Source organism: Schistocerca piceifrons, chromosome 1 (assembly GCF_021461385.2).
Source record: "Schistocerca piceifrons isolate TAMUIC-IGC-003096 chromosome 1, iqSchPice1.1, whole genome shotgun sequence".
Taxonomy (NCBI): Eukaryota; Metazoa; Arthropoda; class Insecta; order Orthoptera; family Acrididae; genus Schistocerca; species Schistocerca piceifrons.
This window is the reverse complement of record NC_060138.1, coordinates 233564929-233591068: the sequence shown is the minus strand read 5'-3', so window position 1 is coordinate 233591068 and position 26140 is coordinate 233564929. Positions and strand designations below refer to the sequence as shown.

Here is a 26140-nt window from a genome sequence, read left to right as displayed (position 1 = left end):
GCGGCCGAACTTCCCCGCATGGGGCCTCCCGGCCAACAATGCCATACGATCATTTCATTACAGTAGTTCCACCAGTAAAAATATATGTCAGCGTCAGATGAACGTTATTATTTTTGATTCAGTACGTAAATCTGGGATCCGCTTGCGCAAGACCTTATGGATTAACAAAAATAAACATATTTCTGATACGATCCAAAATATGTTGCTGATACGTTCCGTATAACTGAGAAAAATGAGAACAGGAGACTGGAACGTATTCATATACTCTATCATAGAGAACTTTCAAAATGAAGTGCGTATATACACAGCACTTTATGGCATGTGGTGGAGGGTGCTTCAGCTATATCTTCCCCCCAAACCTCCCTATGAGCTACTATCATTTCTTCGTGATCGTAATTTAGTGAGATGCAAGGGCGAGGAAGTAATAACTGTTGTGTTGTTGCCAACTGGTAAGGTGCCAAGACTGACAAGATCAAAAGAAAAGGTCAAACGGAAGTTCTATACGCTACCATTTTTGTGGGAGAAATTATGAATTCTTACAATGAATCCAAATCTGACACATAATTTCCCTGAGATTGCTTTTACGTCGACTGGTCTTCGATCTTGTACTCAATAATAAAGCTTTCCAGCTTAATCACGAGCGCAACGACCACGAAGAGAAAATTCGAGAATTTAGAGCCAATACACAGGATTACGGGCCATCATTCTTCCCAAGCGCCATTCGCCAATGGAACAGGTAGGGGGATCAGTGAATGGTACCAGAAGTACCAACCGGTACACATCGTTATGTGGCTTGCGGAGTATGATGTAGATGTAGTTACATTACACATCGAAAGTAGACTACCAGCCCATGCACCAAGCATAGATCCTCTGCAAGTCTTCCCGCATTTCGCTACATTTTTCTGGCGTTAAGTCTCTCCTATAAACAAGAGCATCATCTGGAAAAAGCCTCACGGAGCTTTCGTAATAGCCCTTCAAAACTCCTTTGGATTGCTCCAGAAATTACTTTCACATCTGCTGAGATGACTCATTCGCATTAAAAACGAGAAGTAGCGAAAGTTATAGGAAAATCACGAAATGAGACGTGTCTGTGAGGAAGAAGGACAATGAGCAGAGGCACGCAAAAAGCTGCATCATGTTGCACATGTTATTAAGAATGCTGAACGTAGCGCGTAAACAAAGCTAAGAAGAATGCAGCCAGAAGGAAGAAACGTAGCAAAACCTGAAGAACTGTGACAAAAGATATGATCTCCATGCCAACAAGCTACCAAACACCAACACCCCACTAATGTAGCACGGTGTTGCACTTAATATTTTCCGGGAGTCATTTTATTTTTCGTCTGGTGCCTAGTGCAAACGGAAAATGTATCGAGTTTAATTACAATCAGAAACACCGAAAAAAGACACGTGAAGACTCACAGGGGTGACATGCGTAATATATTGTATAATCTGTTTGCCACCAGTCTCTAAGATTTATTTGATGATGTTCTTTACGTCTTGACGTGCACCACTGATACTTTTATTTCTGAATAGCTGCTACCATCCAAGCTTCTTATTAAACTCTGATACTCGGACCGTCTTCAGCTTGTTCCTACTATTGCCCCTTCTATCACTAAATTAGCTGTTCCTGAGTATTTTAACACATATTCAACTAATATCTACGGTTTCCTTCTTGTAAAGATTTCCCTCGGATTTCTTTCCTTGATACTGTATCTAACAGCTCTTCGTTTCGTAGATCATTCGTCCATTAAACGTTTTTCACCACTGAAGAGGAGTGTCCGATACGCTCTTATCGGAGAGATTTCTGATGACAGTAGAAATTTGAGTTTACAAAAGGTGTCCTTGCTCGTACTAGTCTGTTCTTTAAAAGCCTCTAGCCTTGGCTGCCTCGAAAGGACTTGTTTCCTAGATGGAAGAAAGTCTTCTTGCTACTACTATTTACAGCCCTAAACGTCGACTTTCTATGGGGCGTTATTAACCACTTCTCTTTCTCTTTCTTTCAGAATTCGGATCGGCTGCTGTTCTTCTGCCTTTTATCTTTGTCTAATTGTTTTTCCTTCTCATACTTTGCAATCTTCTTCTGTCTTCTCTCCAGGATGATTTTGCTGTGGGACTGATTCTGTCCTGGAAAACTGTTAGCCTCTGATTTTTCTCTCTTTCACTGACTTTGACTATAGTTAACTTCTTAGAGAATTTATAAGTACTCCTGGTACTTCACTTCCAGCCAGGAAGTTCCTCTCTAATAGATTTCCCGTTCGTAAGGCGCGAAACGTGTCCCGAATCACCGCACAACTAACCCTTCGTCCATGGCATTCCAGCGCTGCCGCAGCTTTCGCGACATCGGCGTTCGCCCGGAATGTATCTAAGTCCTGATTTCATCATCAGCTCTCCGGAATCGAGGTCACTAACGCAAGCCTGTGCTAGGTCTAAAGACAGCTGTTCGTATACTGAAGCTGGAAACGATTTTCGTCTACAGTACTTCGCCGGCGATGGAAGTAGAGGTGGTAGCGACGAATTCCTGATCCACCAGACATTCTGCCAACGCCAAAAGTTAAATTGCAAATCTCTGAAGCGAAAGCACGTGTACTGTTGGCGATAATTAATCCGTGGGGTAGGAACATTAAATTCTGAGATGTCCTTAGTGGCATTAGGGAGGAATATGCTAAGCCCTGGCACAATGTTTCTTAGTATCCCTTCCTTTAGTTCCTTACTCATCCACAACAATAGGGAAGCACTTTTGGCGATTTACTGACAAGCGAGTTATAGTGGGTAGCCCTTTGCTTAAATCACCGGTGATGAGCTTTTACTCCGGGTTCCGAATGCCTCGCTCACTCAACCTCATTTTTCTCATTCAACAGACGGCGTTTCTGAAAGAGTGTTATCCGATTTCACAAAACTATTTCTTCTGCTTCAATTGAGGTAGAAACTTGGGGTGATATGTCCTTTAAGAAATTCATAATTATTTTTGTTATTCTATGTGCATTCATTGTTGTGACATGATCTCGCTATTTATTTTCCCGTTTCTTGATTTGTTCTTTTATGCTTTTAAGTGCAACTTCTTGTCCGATTGTATTAATCTCCTTAAAAACCTCACTTCTGCAGCTTGTATTCTTCGCTCATTTCAAGCTGTCGTTGTCCAAGTCTCACTGTCTTAAAGTATAGAAGGTACTGCCATAGTTTTGTTGGTCTTTATTAGAGTTTCTTTCCTTACTGTTTTATTTGGTGTTTTCTTTTAGGTTCCTTTAACATAACTGAATATTTCAAATTTTTTCGGTGCGTCTTCGTCGTTTGTGCAAGAGGTGATATTTCTCAAGAAATTGAATTCTTTCACTCTTGTGTTCTGGTCGTTTTGCTTACGATCTACCTTGGCCTTTAAAAATCATTGCCTTTATTTGGTTGAATTGTTGATTCACATTTACAGCTCTTGGCAATTATTTTTAATTTATTGATGTCTTTCTGAAAGGTGTCCTCACTGTCGGCTATAAGAAGTTGGTCAGGAGCAAAATTTGTTATTAGATAATTTTGTTGCTTAAAACTGAAGTCTGAATCTAGTTCTTGTAACTATTGCCTCAACATAGCATGAATATATTAAAAAGTATCCGAGACTAACTACATCCTTGTCATAAGCCCAAATATGTGGTTGCTCCAAGATTTTCTTTTACGTTAATGGAAATTTTGGAGGCTTCATATATGTCTTGGATCACTAAATTGTCAAAGGTCTTCATGTGGTCAATGAAAAGATGTGCTTCTACGTTAAATTATCATGCATTTTTATTATCTGTCAGATGACAAAAGTACTGTCTCAACACATGGTTCTTTTGAAGATAAAAACTTCGTAGTCGTAAGGGTAAGTTTAGATAAACTCCAAGTTTCTCACTTCTCTCATGTAGAAGATATAGTCTGGCGAAACCGGACAAATATATTTGAAATACCCTGTAGTTCAGTATTATGAATTCATATTACTCGATTTTTGGAAAACTTCATAAAAGGCTGTTATTAACATCATTTAATTTAAGCACATGTACATGAAAGTGTAAGTCGCGATGAGGGAGTGCGAGTCAGAATTTCACAATAATTTGAATTTGTAAATGCAGAATTTTTGAAGTTTTCCGCCACGTCCGTCGCCTGATATTTCATTAAGGCACTTCGTTGATCGCTCTGGGCACTAAAAACACCACATTTCACTAAGGAACCTGAAAGGTCAGACCAAGCAACTGCCGGCGGGAATAACTGAAGGGGACAGACGACAGACAGCGCTCGTTACGTAAAGACGGGAGCGGGAAAGCTGGCGTGGGTGGGTGCGGGACAGGTACTTAGCGCTCGGGGTAATCCTCGCAGGCTTTCCTCGAGGTGACTGCAGACCTCGTCTGCGCGACCTCACACCGCTCTTCTCTAAGCCTCGAGACCGGCGATCACTTCTAACACCACAGTGACGGGTCGTAACAAGATGAGGACTGCACGAACACACACGGCTTCGCCTGCGTAATTCTCGAGACCGAGGTACCTGGCGCACCAGTTCACACACTTCACTCGTCTTTGGAATGAGCCGTTCACTCACGCATCCAGGTTTTGGTTTATGCACGATATCTCCATTTCGGGAAGTTGGGCCTTATGCCAGAGTTGAACGGTACATTCTCTTGCTACCTCACTCGGAATTGTCTTGATCAGCAGTAGAATTTCATGGCCCTTGATCACGCTACTGCTGCATGGGGAAGACAGGTGTATCGGAGATTACACACTCGTATCATTCACAGCGCCTACGTACTCATCTCAAAAAGTAGCCTTAAGAATATTTATTTTGATGTTACTTTCTTCGCAGAAAGCCCATATTTTTTGTACGTATCAAACGTTTCAAATGGCTCTGAGCACTATGGGACTTAACACCTGACGTCATCAGTCCCCCTAGAACTTAGAACTACATAAACCTACCTAACCTAAGGACATCATACACATCGATGCCCGAGGCAGGATTCGAACCTGCGACCGTAGCAGCTGCGTGGTTCCAGACTGAAGCGCCTAGACCGCTCGCCCACCACGCCCGGCTGGTACGTGTCAACTTGAACATTAAATTTATTTTGATCATTTCGGCTTGAGCAAACAAATCAACCCATTGTAAACACTGGAAGAGCGCGAGTTTTTTCGGTGGAGTTTGTGGAAATGTGACAACGTCGAAACCACGACCACCAGCAACAAGACTGCCGATGGCATGCTGTGTTAAAATACGTGCTGCTCCGGAGTAGACAGAAAGCGACATGAACAACCAAATGTGCTGGCAACAGAATGAAGGGGAACAGACTGATGGTGGTGCAAGATCACTGAAACACTCGCGGACAAAAGAGAGAAACTGTGTATTGCCCGAAGCGGAATTTTCAAAATATACACTGTCCGTCCAAAATGTTGCGAGACTGATCTTATTACTAGCGTATAAGCGACGTCAAAGCAGTAAATACGGTGGCAGCTTTAACTAACAACGACAAACAACAGGTTTGCATTTGATCATTCAGATGTGAGCTGGCAATGTTAAATAATAGACGTGCAGCTGTAGTGTGTCAACTTTATTGGGTCATAAATCGCAGCGGAGCTACATCTCTAAATCAAATGTTCAAGACATTCTTCAGAATGTTCGAATAGTTAGGTCACGCACACTTTAGGCAGTGAATATTGCCACTCGAGTGGCAGTAGCGAAGCAAAGATATTTCCACTTCGCGCGTCCTCGGCCAAGGAGGCTGGTACATTATATTTAATAAAATAGAAATTATCATGGAGAAACTAAACCATTTTATGTATTCAAAGACAGTCGGTATCACACAAGCTATATATGATGTGGTGGGTTTCAAAACAAATCATTTAAAAAACAATTACAAAATCACAAAAATATTATGTTTTGCTGTTTCTAGCAGTCTGTTTCAACAAAATAAAACTACACATTGCAACAGCATGAATCTAGAGACTTGTTAGAAATCCACGTATGTTCTACAGCTTGTGTCCAACTTCTCATGAATTTACGGATTCACACACAGTCCGCCCGCTGACATTGGCTCTAGGCCAAGACATTCACTATGACTGCAAAATTCTAAAGGCACTCGATTGAAGCCCTCTAGGCTAATCATTTGCTACTGACAAGCACAGGAAAATAGTATACAGAAATAAGACGCACTACTGAACAACAACATAAACCGCCGGCTTCTGTGGCCGAGCGGTTGGTTCTAGGAGCTTCAGCCTGGACCCGCGCTGCTGCAACGGTCGCAGGTTCGAATCCTGCCTCGGGCATGGATGTGTGTGATGTCCTTAGGTTAGTTAGATTTGAGTAGTTCTATGTCTAGGGGACTGATGACCTCAGATGTTAAGTCCCATAGTGCTTAGATCAATTTGAACCAACATAAACCGACACTTCAACTTCTTGTGAGGCTATTGCCACTCGAGTATCAATATCCAACGCCCACACCCTGACCCTCAAACGAAAACAGCGAAGCTTGCTGCGACTTGATATCACGGGCAATGAGACTTGGTGTTATCAATACGAACTGACCACAAAACGACACAGTGAAGAAATACACATGAAGGTCAAACCTTTGACGACACAACCGACATTCAAACCACAGCAAAGTGCGAGCTAAACAGCGTCCCAAAGGACTTTTCTGACAGCTTCACAATGATTGTATGGGCGATCTGTGTTTTGTACTCGAGTGGACTTGGGGGGGGGGGGGGGGGGGGGGGGGAGCGAGGGGAGGGGCTATGTAGAACATCTGAAATATTAAAACCAACTTCTTAACATTTCTCGATTTTTTTATTACTCTGGTCTCGTATCTTTTTGGAAAGGAGTATTTAAACTTCTCACAACTGGCTGCAAAATGATTACAAAACAGACGCAGTGCAACCAATCCTTTCTAGTTTGCTGCTGGGTAGATTATGTTTAATCTCTAGCGATTTACATCGGTAACGTTTACTGCAAAAGCCAACACGTGCTTTGGATCGTGACGTGCCTTGATAGTTTCGTCAGGGCCGTAGGCGTAGCTGTCTAGAGTAAGATGGACATAATTGACATTAATTGCTTGATACAATTACGCTCACTCGCTGGCATCCGAAGTTGGGTTGTGCGGCCGGTGTGATCGGATACGACGGCCACCGCGCCGTATTACATTACTGGGGAGCAGTTTCGTAACCGCAAGAACTTGCTGGGTGGTAGAGATTGCATCTCGCAGTGCAGGTGACACCGGCGCACAGAGCGCAGACCAAGGATTCAGCCCATTTTGCGTCTACGAAATTCACGCCACGGCAAAATGATTCAGTCCAGTACCACTATTATTACAATAGCCTCGTTATTCTCATCACGGTTATAATTTATGCATTCTCCGACCAGAAATTCGTAAGTGATAGGGGTTCCAAATTAATCTTTCATTGAAAAAGAGGTTCTTGCGGAAACAGCGTTAGCTTCCTACAGCCACCTTTTAATTCAAACTTCCAATTCCTCTGTAGCGATTACTTCTGAAGATGTAAAACCCAGATCAACATGCGCTGTTCTTCTGTGGGAACTTTCAACAAAACATTAAAGTGTGACACATCACGCGACGAATCAGAAGCAACAGCAAAATTCGGGGTTCCATAACATTTCTGTGTCTTGCAGATGTTGTAAGCAAATATCAGTTTTAAATTTCAGCACACGACTACATTAATAAAAAATCTACTGCACAATGTTCTCAGTTTTTGACTGAATATACTTTAGACTAGAAAAGCTTCGTAGTTAGACGTCCTACTTTGGTTTACTAACGAATGTATCTTGAAAAGCGAAGTTGTAAATTACGACCATAATTTTTGTACTCGTTCATTCTCAGACTTTGAGAATCATTTATCGTTACCAAACGAAACGTTATACTAAAACTATACTATACTAGTACTTGCGCTCTTACACGGCAGTTGTGACCTATCCTGGACGCGTTCATTCCATAAGAAAATATTACCACAGAATTCTGTACAATGCAGATTGATACCAAGAACGCTTTTTAATCATACTTCAATTTCTTAAAAACCAGAATAAATGCAATGTTGATACGTTCAGCAATAAATTTGGGACATTAATACGTTACGAAATTTCCGAAGAAAAAGCCTTCAACTACTCATTTTGTAATGTTGTCGAAATATTGCGATATCAGGTTTACAGTTATTGATATGTATGACAATATACGAAACAACTGTCAACATTATAACAGTCGAGGGTAAACTTCACAGTCTTTTCTTCGTATCACTGGCGACTTCAGAAAGCACCGCATGTGCATGACACCAACACAATTCAAAATGTAAAAGCGGAAATAATCCCCTCAATGATGATGATGTGACAGTATGAATGGGAAATAGAACAAGTTATGGTGTTACTAACATTGAATATTTATTTGTGCAAACTGAAAGTTATCTGCAGTAATGACGAGCAGAAAGGTCACAAAACTGAAACTGAAGTTTGGAAGTATACATGGAACTTCAAACAGAAATTAAAAAAAGAAACGGTTATGTCCAAAGGTCTTTGTTGCACACTGACTCTTCTTATTGGGTTAACCCCTTCAGAATGAAACTACAATCCGCACGTGTTATTTGTGAGCACCAGTATTGTTGCATTTGAATGTATCACAACAACAATTCGTAAGAAGGCTAACGTAAGCTGCAACTGCACATTCTTACTGTGTAGGAAATTGAAGCTGAGGGAGGGTCTGTAAACTTGGAAACAGAAAGCAAATTCCTAGCAAGTACGCTGCGCCGACCAGGTCCGCAGGGATCGGAGATATCTGGTTGCCCATTTGCGTAGGTTTTCTCGAGAGAGCGTTGAACCGCAGTGAGAGAGGAACTAACGGCTGGCGAATTGCCAGCGAGATGTTAGTTGCAGACAAAGAGCACACGGTGCTGTGCTGTTGCTCCTCCAGGCGTGTCCGTTAGCGGATGCGCCGGCCGAGAAATGTCGCCACACTTACTTGCAGGTCCAGCGGGGGCGGCGTCTGTGTCTGCGTGGTCGTCGTCGCTTGCTTGTTGGGAGACAGCCGCGCGGGGAAGCTGAGCGTCTTGGTCCACTGAGCCAGGCTACGCACCATGTCGGCGCCGGGCCGCGACCGGGAGAATCGCGAGCGCAGCAATAACCACCCTAGCGCAACCGCGTCTGACAACGCACTGAGCCAAGGAACGGGACAGGACCGCTGAGGCGCCGGCCGGCGCCTGCCAGCTTGGCCGCTAGAGGCGCGCGCGTCGCGTCGGAGCAGCTGATCCGCGTCCCACCTAGTTGCGTAAGAAAAGCCGGCGCAGTCCTGAGGCTTCCGCGCGTGGAAGAGGTTGTTGCGGCGTCGGTGGGGCCGCTAGGACGCGCTGTCCGGCGCGACTGACACTGATCGCCTATTACGCTTGCACCACCCACAGCGAAAGGGGGTCATCTCTGAGGGACTTTGCCCGAGCAACTCGCCCACTTCGAGCCCAACAACAGTGTCGTGTCTTAAACTATCACCGAGTAAGGTGAGACACTGGACTCGTATTCGGGAAGACGACGGGTCATACCTCGTCCGGTCATCCAGATTTAGCTCCTCTGCGATTTTCCTACATGGGTTAAGGATACCGGCTATCGCAGCTTCATAACTTTCAGAGATTTACACAAAACTATTTATCGTCTCTATTCAATACAGTACCAAATGCCTTGCCGTAAATTTGTATATCGTACAGTGGTGTGGAAATAATGAAAAATGTTTTAGCTCAAATGGTTCTCAGGCAACACACTTGTACCGTCCATGAAATTTATTAATTTTTGCTACTGAAAAATTCAGTTGCGGCTCACTTTACACGAAAAGTTACATGGTTAACGCAGACCAATTCACACCATGTGATAACAGCGTAGTAACTAATAAAAGGAGAACAACACTTACTTTCTATTTGAGCCCATAATGCAAAAATAAACAAAGAGTATGATGTGTGACACGTAGAAATTGCTGGAAAAATGGTGATCTTTCCAGTTCTTTTTGGAAAAGTTAAGGAAAGCTGTTGCTCTCATTCTAAAGTAATAGATGGATGAAATGGCACACAAATTTATATAACCTCTCCCCCCCCCCTCCCACATTCCCAAGTAATTTGAGAGTAAACTGTACCTAAAACACTGAAAATCAAAGTTAAGGGAAACAAAGAAAGTATATACGGAACTTCAAATAGCTCATATAGCATCACAGCAGCTGGTCATCCTTTGTATCTTTTATATGAAATTTTCTTAGTTGCAGCGTCTAGTCTCATCTCTGTGGTGCGACGAGCCGCTTCGTGTCAGCAGTGATGACTACGGTCACCGTGTAATCTCCAATGTCTGTCCCAAATTCGTCCTTAACTTTAGTTCTGCTTATTGATGTATCACTAACACATGTTACGTGGTCCAGCGGTTTTAATACCCAAATTATGGGAAGGAAATTTTCATTCGGGAAAAACTGGAAATTTGTGCTAATGTCCTATGGCACCAAACTACTGAGGTCATCGGTCCATAAGTTTACACGTTACTTAATCTAACGTAAACTGACTTACGCCAAGGACAACATACTCACATCCAAGCCCGAGGAAGGACTCGAACCTCGGGTTTTGCGTACTAGATGTGGAGACATTTATCTAAAAGGCACGCGTCGTTTACATCCTGTAAGAAGTTTTAATGGTTATCAACATTTCTTATGAACGCGGGTATCCTCATCGATAAGTGCCCTCTGAAACTCACACCCTGATGCAGAACCTTTCGAGCAAAGTGCATACTGTGAAAAGTTATTTTTTATAAAAATTAAAAATACACTGCCCGCACTGCACTTTTCATTACTCTCAAAACAAGGTTGTAGCAATTCGATCTCAGTGTCTGTGAGGTGTCTACAATCTATTAGTGGTTTATCATTAGTCAGCTTTATGCCCGTCATGTATTTTTTTCTATTTTCTGTAACCTTGCTTCCATTTTTCCTGCCCATGTCCACAACGTTCTCCAAAGACGTTTGATTCTTTCAAGCTCATGAAATTTTTTGGATCTCCCGCACCAAAGATAAGGTCGTGTGTAACCTGGTATAATGTCTCAGACTCAAGGAAATTCTGAGAATCTCTTCACCTCTGTAACACAGTTAAATAGACCTCAAGGTCATATTTGCACCTGTGACTGTATTGTGATAGGTTTCCATTTCTTTCCGGGAATTTCAAAGCAAATGAAACAAAACTACATAAAACTTACATATCTGATGAGAAACACGACTGTTCATGTATATTTTCTGATTTTTTTTTTTTTTTAAATAAGAGACCCGTGGTTTGCAACAGCTCGATACTCGTCAATTTAATTACGATTTACAAAGTTTCTAATCCCATTGTTCCTGTGAAAACATCTTCCCAACAGAATCAAATCTTGTTACATGCATTCACCAAAACTACAGCACAAAACACAATGTAACGCAACATCTCTCACTAGGGGAACTCCCCATCGCACGCCCTCAGATTTAGTGGTAAAATGACCCAGTGGATAGCCAATCGAAAACTGAACACTGATCAAGCATGAAAAAAAGGAGGTATACCGAACTGCGAGTAAAGAAACAGTAACCAGTCTAAGTTCCGACGTGCAACATCGAGCGAACTGTAAGAACCACGGCGTCGTGGTTGTGTGGTTACGGTGTCAGACTACGGAGTCGGAGACTCTTGTTCAAGCCTCCGTCGTACATTATTTTTTGTTTCCTCAAAAAATTATGAACTGTCCGTTCGCTCATTAACGTGTCTGTTCTGCTTCTATAATCTCGACGGTTGTCATACTATGATGCACAGACTATAAGTCAAGTGGTAAGAAAATATTACCATCCCAAGTAAATGTTATGAAAAGTGAGAGCGGACGAGACGCCGCATGGTCCTCTCGCAGAAATGAAAACAACGAATAAACGGGTGTGATATATATTACAAGAGACGAATCCAAGAGTCAAAACTTCCAAAACGGAACATGAGAGCCATAACATGTGATACTTGTGTAGAACAAAAAGGATGTACGTTGTGTCTGGAGGTCCCTTCCGTACACCTCGCTGTTGCTGACGGACGTTCCACAACAGAGACACAAACCTGAATACAGCTAACAGACATCGTCAATAACCGGACGGACGATTCATACTTTTCTAAGAAAATAAAAGGCCACGAGGGAGATTTGAACCGGGACTTGCCCGTCACAGGCCAACAACGTGACCACAGAACCACAACGCTGTCGCTATTTGTATATCCTGGATACTTCAGCCGTTCACTGTGTAACACCCTACCCGTCACTTATCTGGTTTTGGTGTGTGTTCACCCCAGGTAATTGACTAACAGATCAACTGAGACAGCAAAACTGCCGCAGTGTCGGATAACGCAAAGAAAGAAATAAGGCCCTGTGACTCCTGATTGAACTGCGGTGGCAGTGTTGACATTAATTAGTTCAGAATTGATCCCTTTTAATTAAAAAGGGATGCACATTGATGTTATATTCAGCTATTGAACACCAGATGCAAATGTTGCACATAAAATTAATTAAAAAAGTGACTTGGGATATCAACTACTTGATTTAAAACAGATGCAGTCGATTAGCACAGATTTATTTAAACTCACGACCTTCAATCATCACATTACATGACTCTCCTAACAGGCAGTGGTAATAAATTGCGTTTGCGTGGAGTAAAGCGCGATAAATCAGAAGTAATTCCTATCGACTGACCCAAGCGTAATGCGAAGTGCGAGAAGAATTCTACAATACACGGCCCTAGTGGAAACTTTGCCGACGTGATGCAGCAAATTAATCACTGGCCGGAGCGGGCGCAATATCACCGAATTCAGCGTGGCGGAGCGGCGTCGTGCGGACGTCGGCCGACCTCGTGGTGCTGCAAGGCTGCGCTCGTCTATTCACTCCTAGCTATCTTGCTCAGTACATAGCTGAACCAAAACTTCCTTTCTCCAAGCTCAATCGTTCCATTTGCTAAGTCCTAAACTGCAGAGATGCTCACCCTTTCTCAGGCCAGTTGAGTAAAGAACGTCACGTCCGCACTCTAGGGAAGCTGGGAACGGAAGACCTCTATGGGGACTTCTCCCAGTCCGCTCTTCGCTTCGGTTTCCCCTCCAGCAAAATCACTTACGCCAATTGCAGCGCAAGTCGCGTTAATTATGCGTGGCTTCCCAGTGCCGACCAATGGCTGCTCTGGGAAGTGAACAAATTCCCACAAAATTCCCCTTCCTCTCAACTTCTTCTATTTAGCTCCTCCCAGGCTACCCATCAAGGTTAGCGTCTGCACAAACACCAGTTTTTCTGGAATTCTGACTCCCAGGAGAGTACTTCAAATTCCTCGGTCCTATGTTCCCATCAGAGGCCGGCGTATTTCATTCTGTCGCTCTTCATCTGATTTACTTCAGACTCTGCAGACCGTGAATTCAGCGTGAAGTTGCTATAGTCACGATCATGCATATTTTGACCTCTGTTGACCGCTCCACCGTAGCTTTGCACGGCTTTCTCGCATGTTTCCCTGACAACAGGACAACGGACATTTATCAACAGGCGTACAAGTTCTCCGTCTGCTTCCCGGTACACCAGCATGGGGTTGGGGTCAACCACCCATGCTGTCACTCATCTTAAGGCGGCTGGAGGCCGCGCCGCGTTACCGCTTTCTCAGAGCATGAGCCGCCCTAAGCTGCCTATTGTCGCTTCCCTTCGCCGTTCCCCAGCCGGCCACGGTCAACTCTAAATACTTCCCTGGGGTAAACTAGCGTCCAGTAAATCGACTCGTTTCCACAAAGTTTTCATGTCGTGTGAATTACTTTAAAACCATCACGCGACATTAATTATTCCAATACGTCCATACTATACCCTCTACAAGATGCATTGTGCCTTGTCAGTCATTTTGTTCAGCCCTACTGTTCGCTCAACATGAGTTAAGTGATCTTTAATGACTTCATGTAACGGGCATAGTTCTTGCCATCTTACAACTGTTTCTATTTAGTTTCTTTTTTCACAGTTCAGTACAGCTTCATCCTGTTTTCACTCTTGATCTGTGTTCAGTTTTTGACGCGTTATTCACTGGGCCGTCTTACCACTAAATCTGAGGGGGGCGTGCGTGAGGAGTTGGCTTTATCAGATGCAGAAGTTCTTAGATGTGGTTGCCGTCGCTGCGAGTACAGATCAACATATCGCTGTTGTGCCGCTCTTAAACTGCATTCAGTAAAATTATACACGTGCTGCATAGCGGCCATCTCTTCACCTGTAAACCTATTCATACTGCTTTTTATTTATTTATTAACACATAGAGTTCCGTAGGACCAAATAGAGGAGCAAATCTCCAAGGTCATGGAACGTGTCAGTACATGAAATTACAACATAAAAGTAATAACGGATAAAAATAAAATTTTTATGAACCCGAAAAAAGTCATGTAAACGCAATCAACAATACAGCAAGAATCAGCTCAATTTTTCAAGGAACTTCCCGACAGAATAGAAGGAGTAACCCATGAGGAAACTCTTCAGTTTCAATTTGAAAGCACGTGGATTACTGCTAAGATTCTTGAATTCGAGTGGTAGTTTATTGAAAATGGATGCAGCAGTATACTGCACACCTTTCTGCACAAGAGTTAAGGACGTCATCGAAATGAATTAATTTTGGTTGGTTTGTTGGGGGAAGGAGACCAGACAGCGAGGTCATCGGTCTCATCAGATTAGGGAAGGATGGGGAAGGAAGTCGGCCGTGCCCTTTGAAAGGAACCATCCCGGCATTTGCCTGGAGCGAGTTAGGGAAATCACGGAAAACCTAAATCAGGATGGCCGGACGCGGGATTGAACCGTCGTCCTCCCGAATGCGAGTCCAGTGTCTAACCACTGCGCCACCTCGCTCGGTATCATCGAAATGAAGGTTTGATTTCTGCCGAGTATTAACTCAGTGAAAGCTGCTTATACTGAGGGACAATGTCAAAAGACCCAGACTCGTGAACAAGGGTCGACAAGAGGTTCGTGAACTTAACACCACTTATTGCCCGAACCGCCTGTTTCTGGGCCAAAAATATCCATTAAGAATGGGAAGAGTTACCCCAAAATATAATACCATAAGACATAAGCGAATGAAAATAAGCAAAGTAGACTAATTTTCGTCTATATTTTCGAAAGTATGAAATGTAAAAATACGGTTGATGCATGAATTGAAGCCGGCCGGTGTGGCCGTGCGGTTCTAGGCGCTTCAGTCTGGAACCGCGTGACCGCTACGGTCGCAGGTTCGAATCCTGCCTCGGGCTTGGATGTGTGTGATGTCCTTAGGTTAGTTAGGTTTAATTAGTTCTAAGTTCTAGGCGACTGATGACCTCAGAAGTTAAGTCGCATAGTGCTCAGAGCCATTTGAACCATGAATTGAAGCGCAAACTCCTCGAGTTTGCGTTGTGCCCACCAATTGGCATTACGAGCGCTGTGCCTTGATAAAATGGCGACAAAGCAAGAAAACAGTTTTGTATGTTGGAATATGCGACATTTTTATCTGTAACAACATTGCAGCGTGCATTCGGAAAGTATTATGGAAAAGATCCGCTCTGTGAACAGAGCATTGTGCGTTGGTATCCACAGTTTAGGACATTGGTTCTCTTTGTAAACAGAAAAGAACCCGTCGATCAATGCAATAGTAGAGAGCGCGAGGAAAAGTTTCGTATGGAGTTAAAAAAAAAAAAAAAAAAAAAAAACAGCAGTCCGCGCAAACCACTCACTTGGAATGCGGTAGCAATCTGTGTGGAAAATTTTGCGACGGCGGTTAAATTTTAAACCGTACCGCCTGCAGCTCGTGCAACAATTAAAACCTTAAGATTATGACCGGCAAGTTCAATTTTGGATCACAATTCAGAATGAACATTTCGCCTCCATGCTGATATTCAACGACGAAGAAGCCTTCAATTTATTTGCGAAGTTAATCTACAGTGTCGGGCACTGAAAATCCTCATGAAATTGTGGGACATGGCCGAGGTTCCCCGACGTTTAATGTTTTCTGTGCAGGCGAAGCTGTGTGGGCGGCTTTTCTACTGTGAGAAGGCTGACTGGTACCTCTTATTTTCATATGTTGCATTTGTGGTTCTTTTTACAAATCACTGCTGATACTGAGAATTTCATCTTCCAATCCCCTCAGTGGAGCATCGATGTTCGTCGCTACTAACACGACGAACTACCGCATCGCTGGATTGGGCGTAGTGATGAAGATGATATGGCTCTGTCCCCCCCCCCCCCCTCCCCCTTCTTCCTCCCAGTTTGCCTCTTTGTGACTTTTCCCTTTGGCAGTACATTGAGGACCGTGATTACGTAACCCCACTAACAATAACAGGGGAACAGCTCCGAGAACGCATCGGAGCTGCAGGGATGACCATTGATAGGATGTTGCTACATTAGGTATGGAACGAACTTCACTGTCGCTAGGACGTATGTCGAGTGACCAGAGCAATTGCAAATACTAACTTTAGTTTGCGGCTCTATTCATGAATCAATAACATTTGTACGTATAACGCTTTGGAAAATATACAGCTTGGAAAACGAATGAATCATTTATAGTAGTCCTGTAGGTAACTGTTCAACAGCTAAACGTCTGAAGTTAAATCGAAAGAGCGTATTATGTAAATGCCAAAGGCATGGACTCCGAAGCAACTTGCATTACAACACTTCAAAAAAAAAAATCTATGCGAAAATGAAGACAAACAACTGCACCCGAAACATATTGTTAAGGTATAACTGCGACAAGTCACGAAAAGAAGATCGCGTTGGAGAATCCGTCGCTATTCCGCTGTAAAATCATAACTATCAAAGGAATTATACTCTACGGAAAAGCTGCAGTAACGACGAGAAGGATACAAACCTCTTGTGCATCATTGTAATGCACACCGATTTGTCTGTTGTTGAAAAGTACGAATTTCATGTGTAGCAAAATCTACCTAAATTATTACAGCGTATCTAAATGTCATTCTTTCCTCCACATTCCCATTTACAGTAGACAGAAAATTCCAACATCAAGTAACATGTCCTATGTATGGAAAATGTCTGCCATATCGGCAGAACAGTAAATAAAGATGTTGATAAAATGGATTGGTGACTGATTTACACCTAGCATATCTCGTTAAAGTTACGGTCTCACACGCATACTTAACCTGACTAGCACGTCTGGCAGAAAGGATATAACGGAGAACGGATTAACCTCAACCTAGGGGTTATTTCCGGAACGAAACTTTCACTCAACGGCAGTGTGCAGGCTATTATGAAACTTCCTGACGTGTAGCTGTTTGCCGGACCGGGTGTCGAATCCGGGTCTTCGCCTTTCGCTGCCAGCAGTGCAGTTGCCGAATCACCGAAAATCGCCTTACAACCCGATTCAGTGACACGTCTGCTGTTGTAATGTTTCGAAAATAATTGACAAAACACTCTTAGATATAACGCAGGCTTTCTCTGCCGCTGTAATAATCTATTTTCCGTTTATGTATTTAACAACATATACATCTACATCTACATGATTATTCTGCTATTCACAATAAAGTGCCTGGCAGAGGATTCAATGAACCACCTTCAAGGTCTCTCTACCGTTCGATTCTCGAACGGCGCTTGGGAAAAACGAGCACTTAATATTTTTCTGTGCGAGCCCTAATTTCTCTTATTTTATCGTGATGATCATTTCTCCCTATGTAGGTGGGTTCCAACGGAGCAGAAAACTGGTGACTGAAATTTCATGAGAAGATCCCGTCGGAACGTCTTTGTTTTAATGATTGCCACTCCAATTCACGCATCGTGTCTGTGGCATTATCTCCCCTATTTCGCGATAATACAAAACGAGCTGCCCTTCTTTGTACTTTTTCGATGTCATCCGTCACTCACACCTGATGCGGATCTCACACCGCACACCGATACTCCAGAACAGGGCGGACAAGCGTTGTGTAAACCGTCTCTTTAGTAGACCTGTTGCACCTTGTAAGTGTTGTGCCAATGAATCGCAGTCTTTGGTTGCTCCACCCACATTATTTATGTGATCGTTCCAATCTAGGTTATTTGTAATTGTAATCCCTAAGTTTTTAGTTGAATTTACTGTCTTCAGATTTATGTGACTTATCGCGTAATCGAAATTTTGCGACGACATCTACATCTACATTTATGCTCCGCAAGCCACCCAACGGTGTGTGGCGGAGGGCGGAGGGCGACTGATGTGAATAACTTCACACTTTTCCTTATTCGGGGTCAATTGCCACTTTTCGCACTATACAGATATCTTATCTAAATCATTTTGCAATTCGTCATCCGATGACTTTACAAGACGGTAAATGACAGCATCATCTGCAAAGAATCTAAGACAGCTACTCAGATTGTCTCCTATTTCGTTAATACAGATAAGGAACAATAGAGGGCATATAATACTTCTTTGGGGAACGCCGGATATTACTTCTGTTTTACTCGATGACTTTCTGTCTGTTACTACGAACTGTGATCTTTCTGACAGGAAACCACTAATCCAGTCACACAACTGAAGCGATATTCCATAGGTACGCAGTTTGGTCAGAAGACGCTTGTGAGGAAAGGCGTCGAAAGCATTCTGGAAATCTAAAAATATGGAATCAATTTGACATCCCTTGTCGATAGCAGTCATTACTTCATGATTATAAAGGACTAGTTGTGTTTCACAAGAACTATGTTTTCTGAATTCGTGCTGACTGTGTGTCAATTAATCGTTTTCTCGAGGTAATTCATAATGTTCGAACACAGTATATGTTCCAAAATCCTACTGAAAATCGATGTTAGTGATATGGGCCTGTAATTCACCCGTTTGCTCCTATTTCCCTTTTTGAGTATTGATGTGACTTGAGCAATTTTCCAGTCTTTAGGTACGGAGCTCCCTGTGAGCAAGGGATTGCATATAGTTACTAAATATGGAGCTATTGTATCGGCATACTCTGAAAGGAACCTGACTGGTATACAATCGGGACTGGAGGCCTTGCCTTTATTGAGTGCTTTAAGCTGCTTTGCTACATCGAGGATATCCACTTCTATGTTTTCATCTTGGCAGTTGTTCTTGATTGGAATTCAGGAATATTTAGTTCGTCTTCTTTGGTAAAGGAGTTTAGGAAAACCGTGTTTAGTAACTCTGCTTTAGTGGCAGTGTCATCAGTGATTTCACCGTTGTTATCGCGCAGTGACAATATTAATTGCGGCTTGCCTCTGGTGTGCTTTATGTATGACCAGAATCCCTTTGAGTTTTCTGCCAGATTCCGAGACAGAGTTTCACTGTGGAAATTATTAAAAGCATCTCGCATTGATGTATGCGCTATAGTTCGAACTTCTGCAAAACTTTGCCAATCTTGGGGATTTTGCGTTCTTTTAAATTTGGTATTCTTTTTTCGTTGCTTCATCAACAGCGACCTAACACGTTTTGTGTACCATGGGGAATCAGTATCATCACTTATTAATTAATGTGGTATATATCTCTCAATTGCCGTCGATACTATCTCTTTGAAATCATTTTACATCTTTTCTACACTTTCATGATCAGATCGGAAGGAAAATTGCGTTATGAGCATTTTTATGGGTTTTTTGAAATAGATGTATTTTGCGTTTCTTTTTCATGGTTGTAGGTGTTACGGTATTCAGCCTAGCAGCAACTGCCTTGTGATCGCTAATCCCTGCATTCGTCATAATACTCCCTATTTGTCCAGGATTATTTGTTGCTGAGAGATCAAGTATGCTTTCGCAACGAGATCTCTTACATCGAAGTAGCGTCAATGGCTAAAGTTTTTTGGAAAACCGTTCGTGGTGACTCAGTTGGTAAGCCAATAGCTTCGCATTCGGCATCTAGATGTAGGCCGTTTCATAAAATTTCGAGAATGGTACCGGATGTTTCAACGTTGTTCTTATGATGTTTCCGCCAAGAACCTTCAGACCATCTCTTGGTATAAACAGGACACCCGGAAACGGTCGGAAGATCACGGATGGAAATATCGTGGCAGAAAGTTACGAAGATTTGGCTGCTTCCCTCAAATTGTATGGAAAAATTAACACGTCGGATGACTGTTAAATGGCAAAGATACAAGTAAAGATCTGGAATGGCTGGTACTCCGCAGCCTTAAAATTTTTTTTGAAGCTGCAATTGAAATGTTTATTTGCCAATTCAGTATTCGGGTGTGTAACCCTACCTCAGTGGCATTTGATACAGAGGAACAAACAACTGTATGTAGATCTATTTCTACAACATGATAATATATATACGCGTATAATATCAGAATAGAAGTCTCCTTACATTATATATCTTTATAGCAATGGCATGTTTATCAGTCAACTCTTTGAGGGGGCCGGTAAACGCCGTAAAAATTTACCCTAGTGGGGCATGAAAAATAATTTACATATTTAAAATTTATCCACACTGTAACACTTTAGTTTTATTGTCGACCGAACGAGGTGGCACAGTGGTTAGCACACTGGACACGGATCCGGGAGGACGACGATTCAAACCCGAGTCCGGCCATCCTGATTTAGGTTTTCAGTGATTTCCCTAAATCGCTCTGGGCAAATGCCGGGATATTTCCGTCGAAAGGGTACGGCCGACCTCCTTCCCCATCCTTCCCTAATCCGATGGGACCGAATGACTTCACTGTTTGGTCCCCTCCACGGAATCAACCAAGTTTTATTATCGTAACATGTTTTCTACAGTAGGTTTGTAAAACTTCATCTTAATAACAACAAAATATTATCATTAAATGTAGTCAACGCAACTAACCATCAACCCATTTCAGAATACAGACTCGACAAGCGATAGTTCAACTTAGGTATAACTTTATTTTAATTGTCGTGATATCTCTTGCAACAGTAGTTACCAGCTCTGAGGCAGAAAGGTACTTTGCACACTGAACACGTGCATACAGTTCGGACCAGGGTTTTTCTTGAAATGTTTATTGCACGTCTACATGATATTTACTGCTTTCGTGTCTAATACTTTCGTCTACGTATGGATTGTGTGCTTTGATCTGAGATGATAAATTATTTTTGCATACACGGGATAGAGCAGCAGCCACTGAAACCATTTTTTGGAGCCAACAAACTTTTTACACCTCTGCAAATTGGCTTCAGGACAGAGAAAAATGTAAGGGCACGTCTTATAAGCACTACAGATAAGATGCAAGACTATAACATGTCAGGTGAGCATAAATAATATGTAGCGAATGTGATAAATTTTATGTTGGGCAAACAGGGAGAAACTTCAAAACGAAATTTACCATATTAATGTTAGTGAAGCCAATCCTTCAGTATTCAGTGCTCATTTACGAGAATATTCTGTTAATGACATTAATAAAAACTTCGCCATTACTCATAAATCGGAAAAAGTCAGATTTTTAAATATTCTATAAGAAAATGAAATATACACCCATAACACGTACAAGCTTCCAATATACTTAATGAACAGAGTTGCGGAATAAAATGTATATACAAAATTTCAACAGTCTCTCCATATCGTGCAAGTAAAATTGTCTTATTTGATGTGATACGTTGAATTATTTTGCGATTTTATACCTTTTGTATATTCTATTTTCATATACGAGTTGTCCAGAGATTATATTTTACATGTATGAAGGCATTTTTACCTCCATGGTCACAGATGTACATAAATATCATTCTAGAAATTACAAAAGAGAGGTAATGTAGACTCTTTGATCTATCAGTTCCATGTTTACGCTGTGTAACGGTTCTGTCAGAAGTCGTTAACACTTGCCCCTGCCTATGATTTGACAGCAAGAACATACACATTAACTGTGTACTGTGAGATAGGACGGATTTCTTATCCTCTGTATTAACTGACAAGCGTGCATTGCTATAGGTGCGTTAAAAAGCAGACTTATATTTCTGCTATTGTAATCGTATATACAGTTGTCATGTTGTAAGGGAGAGCCGGGCAAAGTTGCCAGGGGGGTTCTGGGGGCTATAAGGCACTGGTACAGCGCAGTAAATGCTTTAACTTATTCACCCGGAGGGCCCAGCCACCCAATGAATTCTGATCTGTTTGCTGTCCCTCTCCTCAGGGCTATAGACGTTTAAGTGGATTTTAGTCACCCTGATATAAGTGGTCAGCTTGTCTATTTATTGTGGAGAGGGAATGTGATTTAAGTCTTTTTAATGAAACTGTGAAGTGTCATATGTACTCTCCATAATCCTACTTTAGCTACTGAAATTTCGGACATGCTATTAGAGGATATACAGCTTTTGTATAGCGGCGTCAATGCGGACAAAGTGGCCATCTTGGCGGTGACGTCTGGCACACTATGTAGGGGGAAAACATAAAGGCAGCGACCGAAAGAAGGGCTCCACGGCGATACTTACAGCAAGTCCGTGTAACAGCGACAGCAGCAAATAAAGACAGAGAAGAAAAAGAAGGTAAAAAGGAGAAACTGAAAGCAGCCGAAGAGAAGAAAATTGCGAGGAGCAGGAACCCCACCCTAGAAGAGATCTTTTTAGCGACAACGGTGAAGACAGAGTGCATGTACTGCGAAGAAAAATTTTCGAATTCAAGGCCAGAAGAGCAGTGGATTTACTGCCAATCTGCTCCCTCTGGATCCACGAATTCTGTACTGGACTTGAGGAATACAGTGACCTTTAATTTTAAAAGTGTAAATAACTGAACTCGATAGTAAAATTTAGTTAGTTCTTTGTTAAAACAGTTTGTATCCCTTGTTTTATAGTTTGAATCTAAGTGGCCACGATGTGAAAACTGAATTGTTTGAAGTATTTAATTTGACCTTAAGGCAATTAAACTGCTCCGTATCGTACTTCAATAGCTGCACATTGTAATCACCCATTTCTATACATTCGATTCCATTGCCTCCCAGCTTAAAAAATAAAATTATTTTAGCCTGGCCACTTTGCCCGGCTCTTCCCTGCATACATGTGTTTGTTCCTTCATATGGGTTATACATCGGAATACCAGCTTCGCAAACAATCATTTCAAGTGCAGCTCATGATGTTTAGAAGTCGACCTTTAACAGACACAAATTTTCCATCATGTCCTTCAATCTATTAAGGCGAATGCCGTAGCAACCATAAAATAAAGAGATCGGAAAGCTATCTTTGTACAAAAAACAGGCTGTCGAACAAAATGACATAGAAGCAGTAGCGTAGAATAAACAGTAAAAGAAACCAAGGAGACATTTGGAAATAGATTTTAAGTTAAGGAGTTTAATTAAAAACTTTAAGGTTTGACGAAGACACTGTAATACTCTCAGCGGCAGCAAAAGACTTTAGAGAATAGTTCTATAGTGTGGGTAACGTTTTGAAAAGGGTTTGTAAGATGAACGTCAATAAAGTAAAACAGCGGCAATGGAATGTAGTAAAATTATATCAAGCGATGCCGAGAAAACTAGATTAGTAAATGATGCACTAAATAGTCGACGAGTTTTGGTATTTGAGCGGGAAAATGGCAGAATGAGAGAGTATATAAAATGAAGACTGATATAGAAAGAAAAACGTTTCTCAAAACAATTTGTTAATATCTAATATAGATTTAAATGTTATAAAGTCTTTTCTGAAATCATTTGGAGTGTAGCATGATGCGGAAGTGAAACGTAGACTATAAACAGTATTTAACGGAATAAAACTGAAGTTTCTGGAATGCCGTGCTTCTACAGACGAATCCAGAAGATTATATGGGAGAAAATAAAATGTACGACACAGCTTTACGAAAGGAAGCGATAGGTTGAAAGAGCGTATCCGGAGGGATTGACGAATTGTTAATTTGGTAATGATGGAAAGTAATGGGAGGGGGGTGCACTTATTGCAGAGGGAGACAAAGGCTTGAATGTCGGTTCATATGGATGTAGACTGCAATAGTTAGGCAGAGACAGAAATACGTTGACAGCAGACGCGATCAGCGCGGCTTCCCCGTCGAAGGTTCGAGTCCTCCCTCGGGCATGGGGGCGTGTTTCGTCCTTAGCGTAAGTTAGTTTAAGTTAGATTGAATGTGCAAGGTTAGGGACCGATGACCTCTGCGGTTGGTCCCATAAGACCTTACCACAAATTAAAAAAAAAAAAAAATTGACAAGAGACCAGTGCGAAGAGCTGCATCAGACCCGTATTCGAATGGGGGAAACACAGAAGTGATAAGGTAACGGATGTGGCTAATCTCCGTCTATATGTTTACTCTACAATTTACAATTAAGTGCCTGGCAGAGGGTTCATCGAACCACCTTCAAGCTATTTCATCGCCTTTCCTCTCTCGAACAGCGCGCGGAAAAAATGAACCCTCAAAAAAGGCTAAGCGTAAATTGAGACGCATATAGCGCGTGTGGCGTGGTGCAGAGCAGCGCGAATTTTTGTAGGTTCTCAGGTTCAAATGTGACGGCGCAAATTGCGACGCGACGCGACTGGGACGCGACACGCGCCTGCGCCAGGTCGCGCGGCGTTGTGGTTATGGAAGTTTCTCGCGCGGCGTGGCACGCGAGCATTGCGGGAGGGGTGAGTCGGTGAGCGGGAAGGTACTCCTGCCATATGCTCATTTCGGCATGGCGCATATGGGCAGTGGACGTATTGCCCATCCGAAATATACAGCCTTGCGGTATACTGAATTTTATTGTCACTAACAAGGGGAGGCCGCCAATTGTGAAATTCAGATTCGATTCATACTGCGCATAATAAAAGCTCATGGCCAGAGGTGTAATGTGGCAAAGCACCAAGATGCACTTCTCAGCCGTTGTCGAGAAAATCGATAGTTAAAAGAAACCAATGCGGTGAAATACTCTCTACGATTAGTCCTTATCTACAGCGTGGTGGTGCAGCGGTAAGCGCTCGGGTTCGTAATCCGAAGATTGCCGGATCGAGTCTCGCGCCATGCAACTTTTTTTTTTAGTATTTGTTTTTTGTAATTCATATATATATATATATATATATATATATATATATATATATATATATATATATAATTCCCGGCAATCAGTTGCAGCAATTATGCATATAATAAGTTGTTGAAAGTCGTTTGTCGTGGAAAAACTGGCGACTTCGAACATCATTATGTTTTCCGGAAACAAAGTTGTATTTCACAAATGTTATTAATTGTCTTCATAATGTTAACCACGTATAGTTAACGGAAGACGTAGAAACGAATACGTATAGCGTAAGTCAAACGTTCGAATTAGAATAGAGACCCCACGAACACAAACTTGCCGTGGCAGGTATGAAATATAAACTCCGTTACTCGCTCGTTACACTTGAAGGACAGATGTTGAATGGGCCGAAACGAGCCGCCCCGTAACAGCGTAGTTGCCTGCTAACTTCGAAAGAAGGTAGATGCGGTCCCTAGCGCAACTTATAACATCGTCGAAAATCAGTGCGGACGGGACAGCTTTGGTACACCCTGTTAAACAAACGGAAAAATGGAGGCGGTACAATTGGAGAGCGATCCGCCTTCACCAACATGCATAAGAAATTCGTTAATAGTTTATATATATATTTGAATTGCAAAAAACTAATAATAAAAAAATATTGCATGGCGCGAGATTCGATCCGGCGACCTTCGGATTACGAACCCGAGCGCTTACCGCTGCGCTATGACGCTGTAGAAAAATCATTAATCGTAGAGAGTATTTCACCGCAACGGTTTCTTTTAACTGTCGATTTTCTCGACAACTGCTGAGAAGTGCATCTTGGCGCTTTGCCACATTACACCTCTGGCCATGAGCTTTTATTATGCGCAGTATGAATCGAATCTGAATTTCACAATTGGCGGCCTCCCCTTGTAAGTAGTGTTTCGTTTTCCTCCGTTTAAGTGCTGCATCTCCTTTCGTTAGTACAGTATAGTTTTCCGTGTTAGTACACTATAGTTTTCCGTTACATATATCTGTATACTTTTTTGTTTTGTTTATTATTTTGTCAATAACAATGCCAGTTCAATAACTGGTGGGCCATTAGCCACTGGAATTATATCTTCTGCCTCCACAATGTTTTCAGATCATAAGAAAGGGCAGACGATTAATCGTGAGGGTAGTGAATAAGGAATATTATAAAATCATGTGTTCTAGAAGCAAGGCAGGGAAGTAAAACAAGGTTATGTACTTGCTGCCTGTTAGGCTGACGTATCTTACGACCCGTTAAAAAAAGTCGAAAAGGCATAATTTCCACACATATGACGCCTTTGTGCTCCTGGTAAAAAGCGTC

General features: G+C 42.2%; 1 protein-coding gene across 3 annotated transcripts in view; it reads right to left on the bottom strand.

Moving 5' to 3' along the window:
* The window catches only part of LOC124787315 (TNF receptor-associated factor 4), a 419684-nt gene that overhangs the window by 118416 nt on the left and 275128 nt on the right, over window positions 1-26140 (bottom strand). The window contains exon 1 of one of the 3 annotated variants that reach the window (XM_047254330.1): window positions 8958-9144. The exons of the other annotated variants lie outside the window; for them this stretch is intronic. Within the exon in view, the coding sequence (XP_047110286.1) occupies window positions 8958-9074 (117 nt within the window). The 5' untranslated portion in view covers window positions 9075-9144. Of the gene's footprint in view, window positions 1-8957; window positions 9145-26140 lie in introns of those variants that run through there. 3 annotated transcript variants of the gene reach the window in all.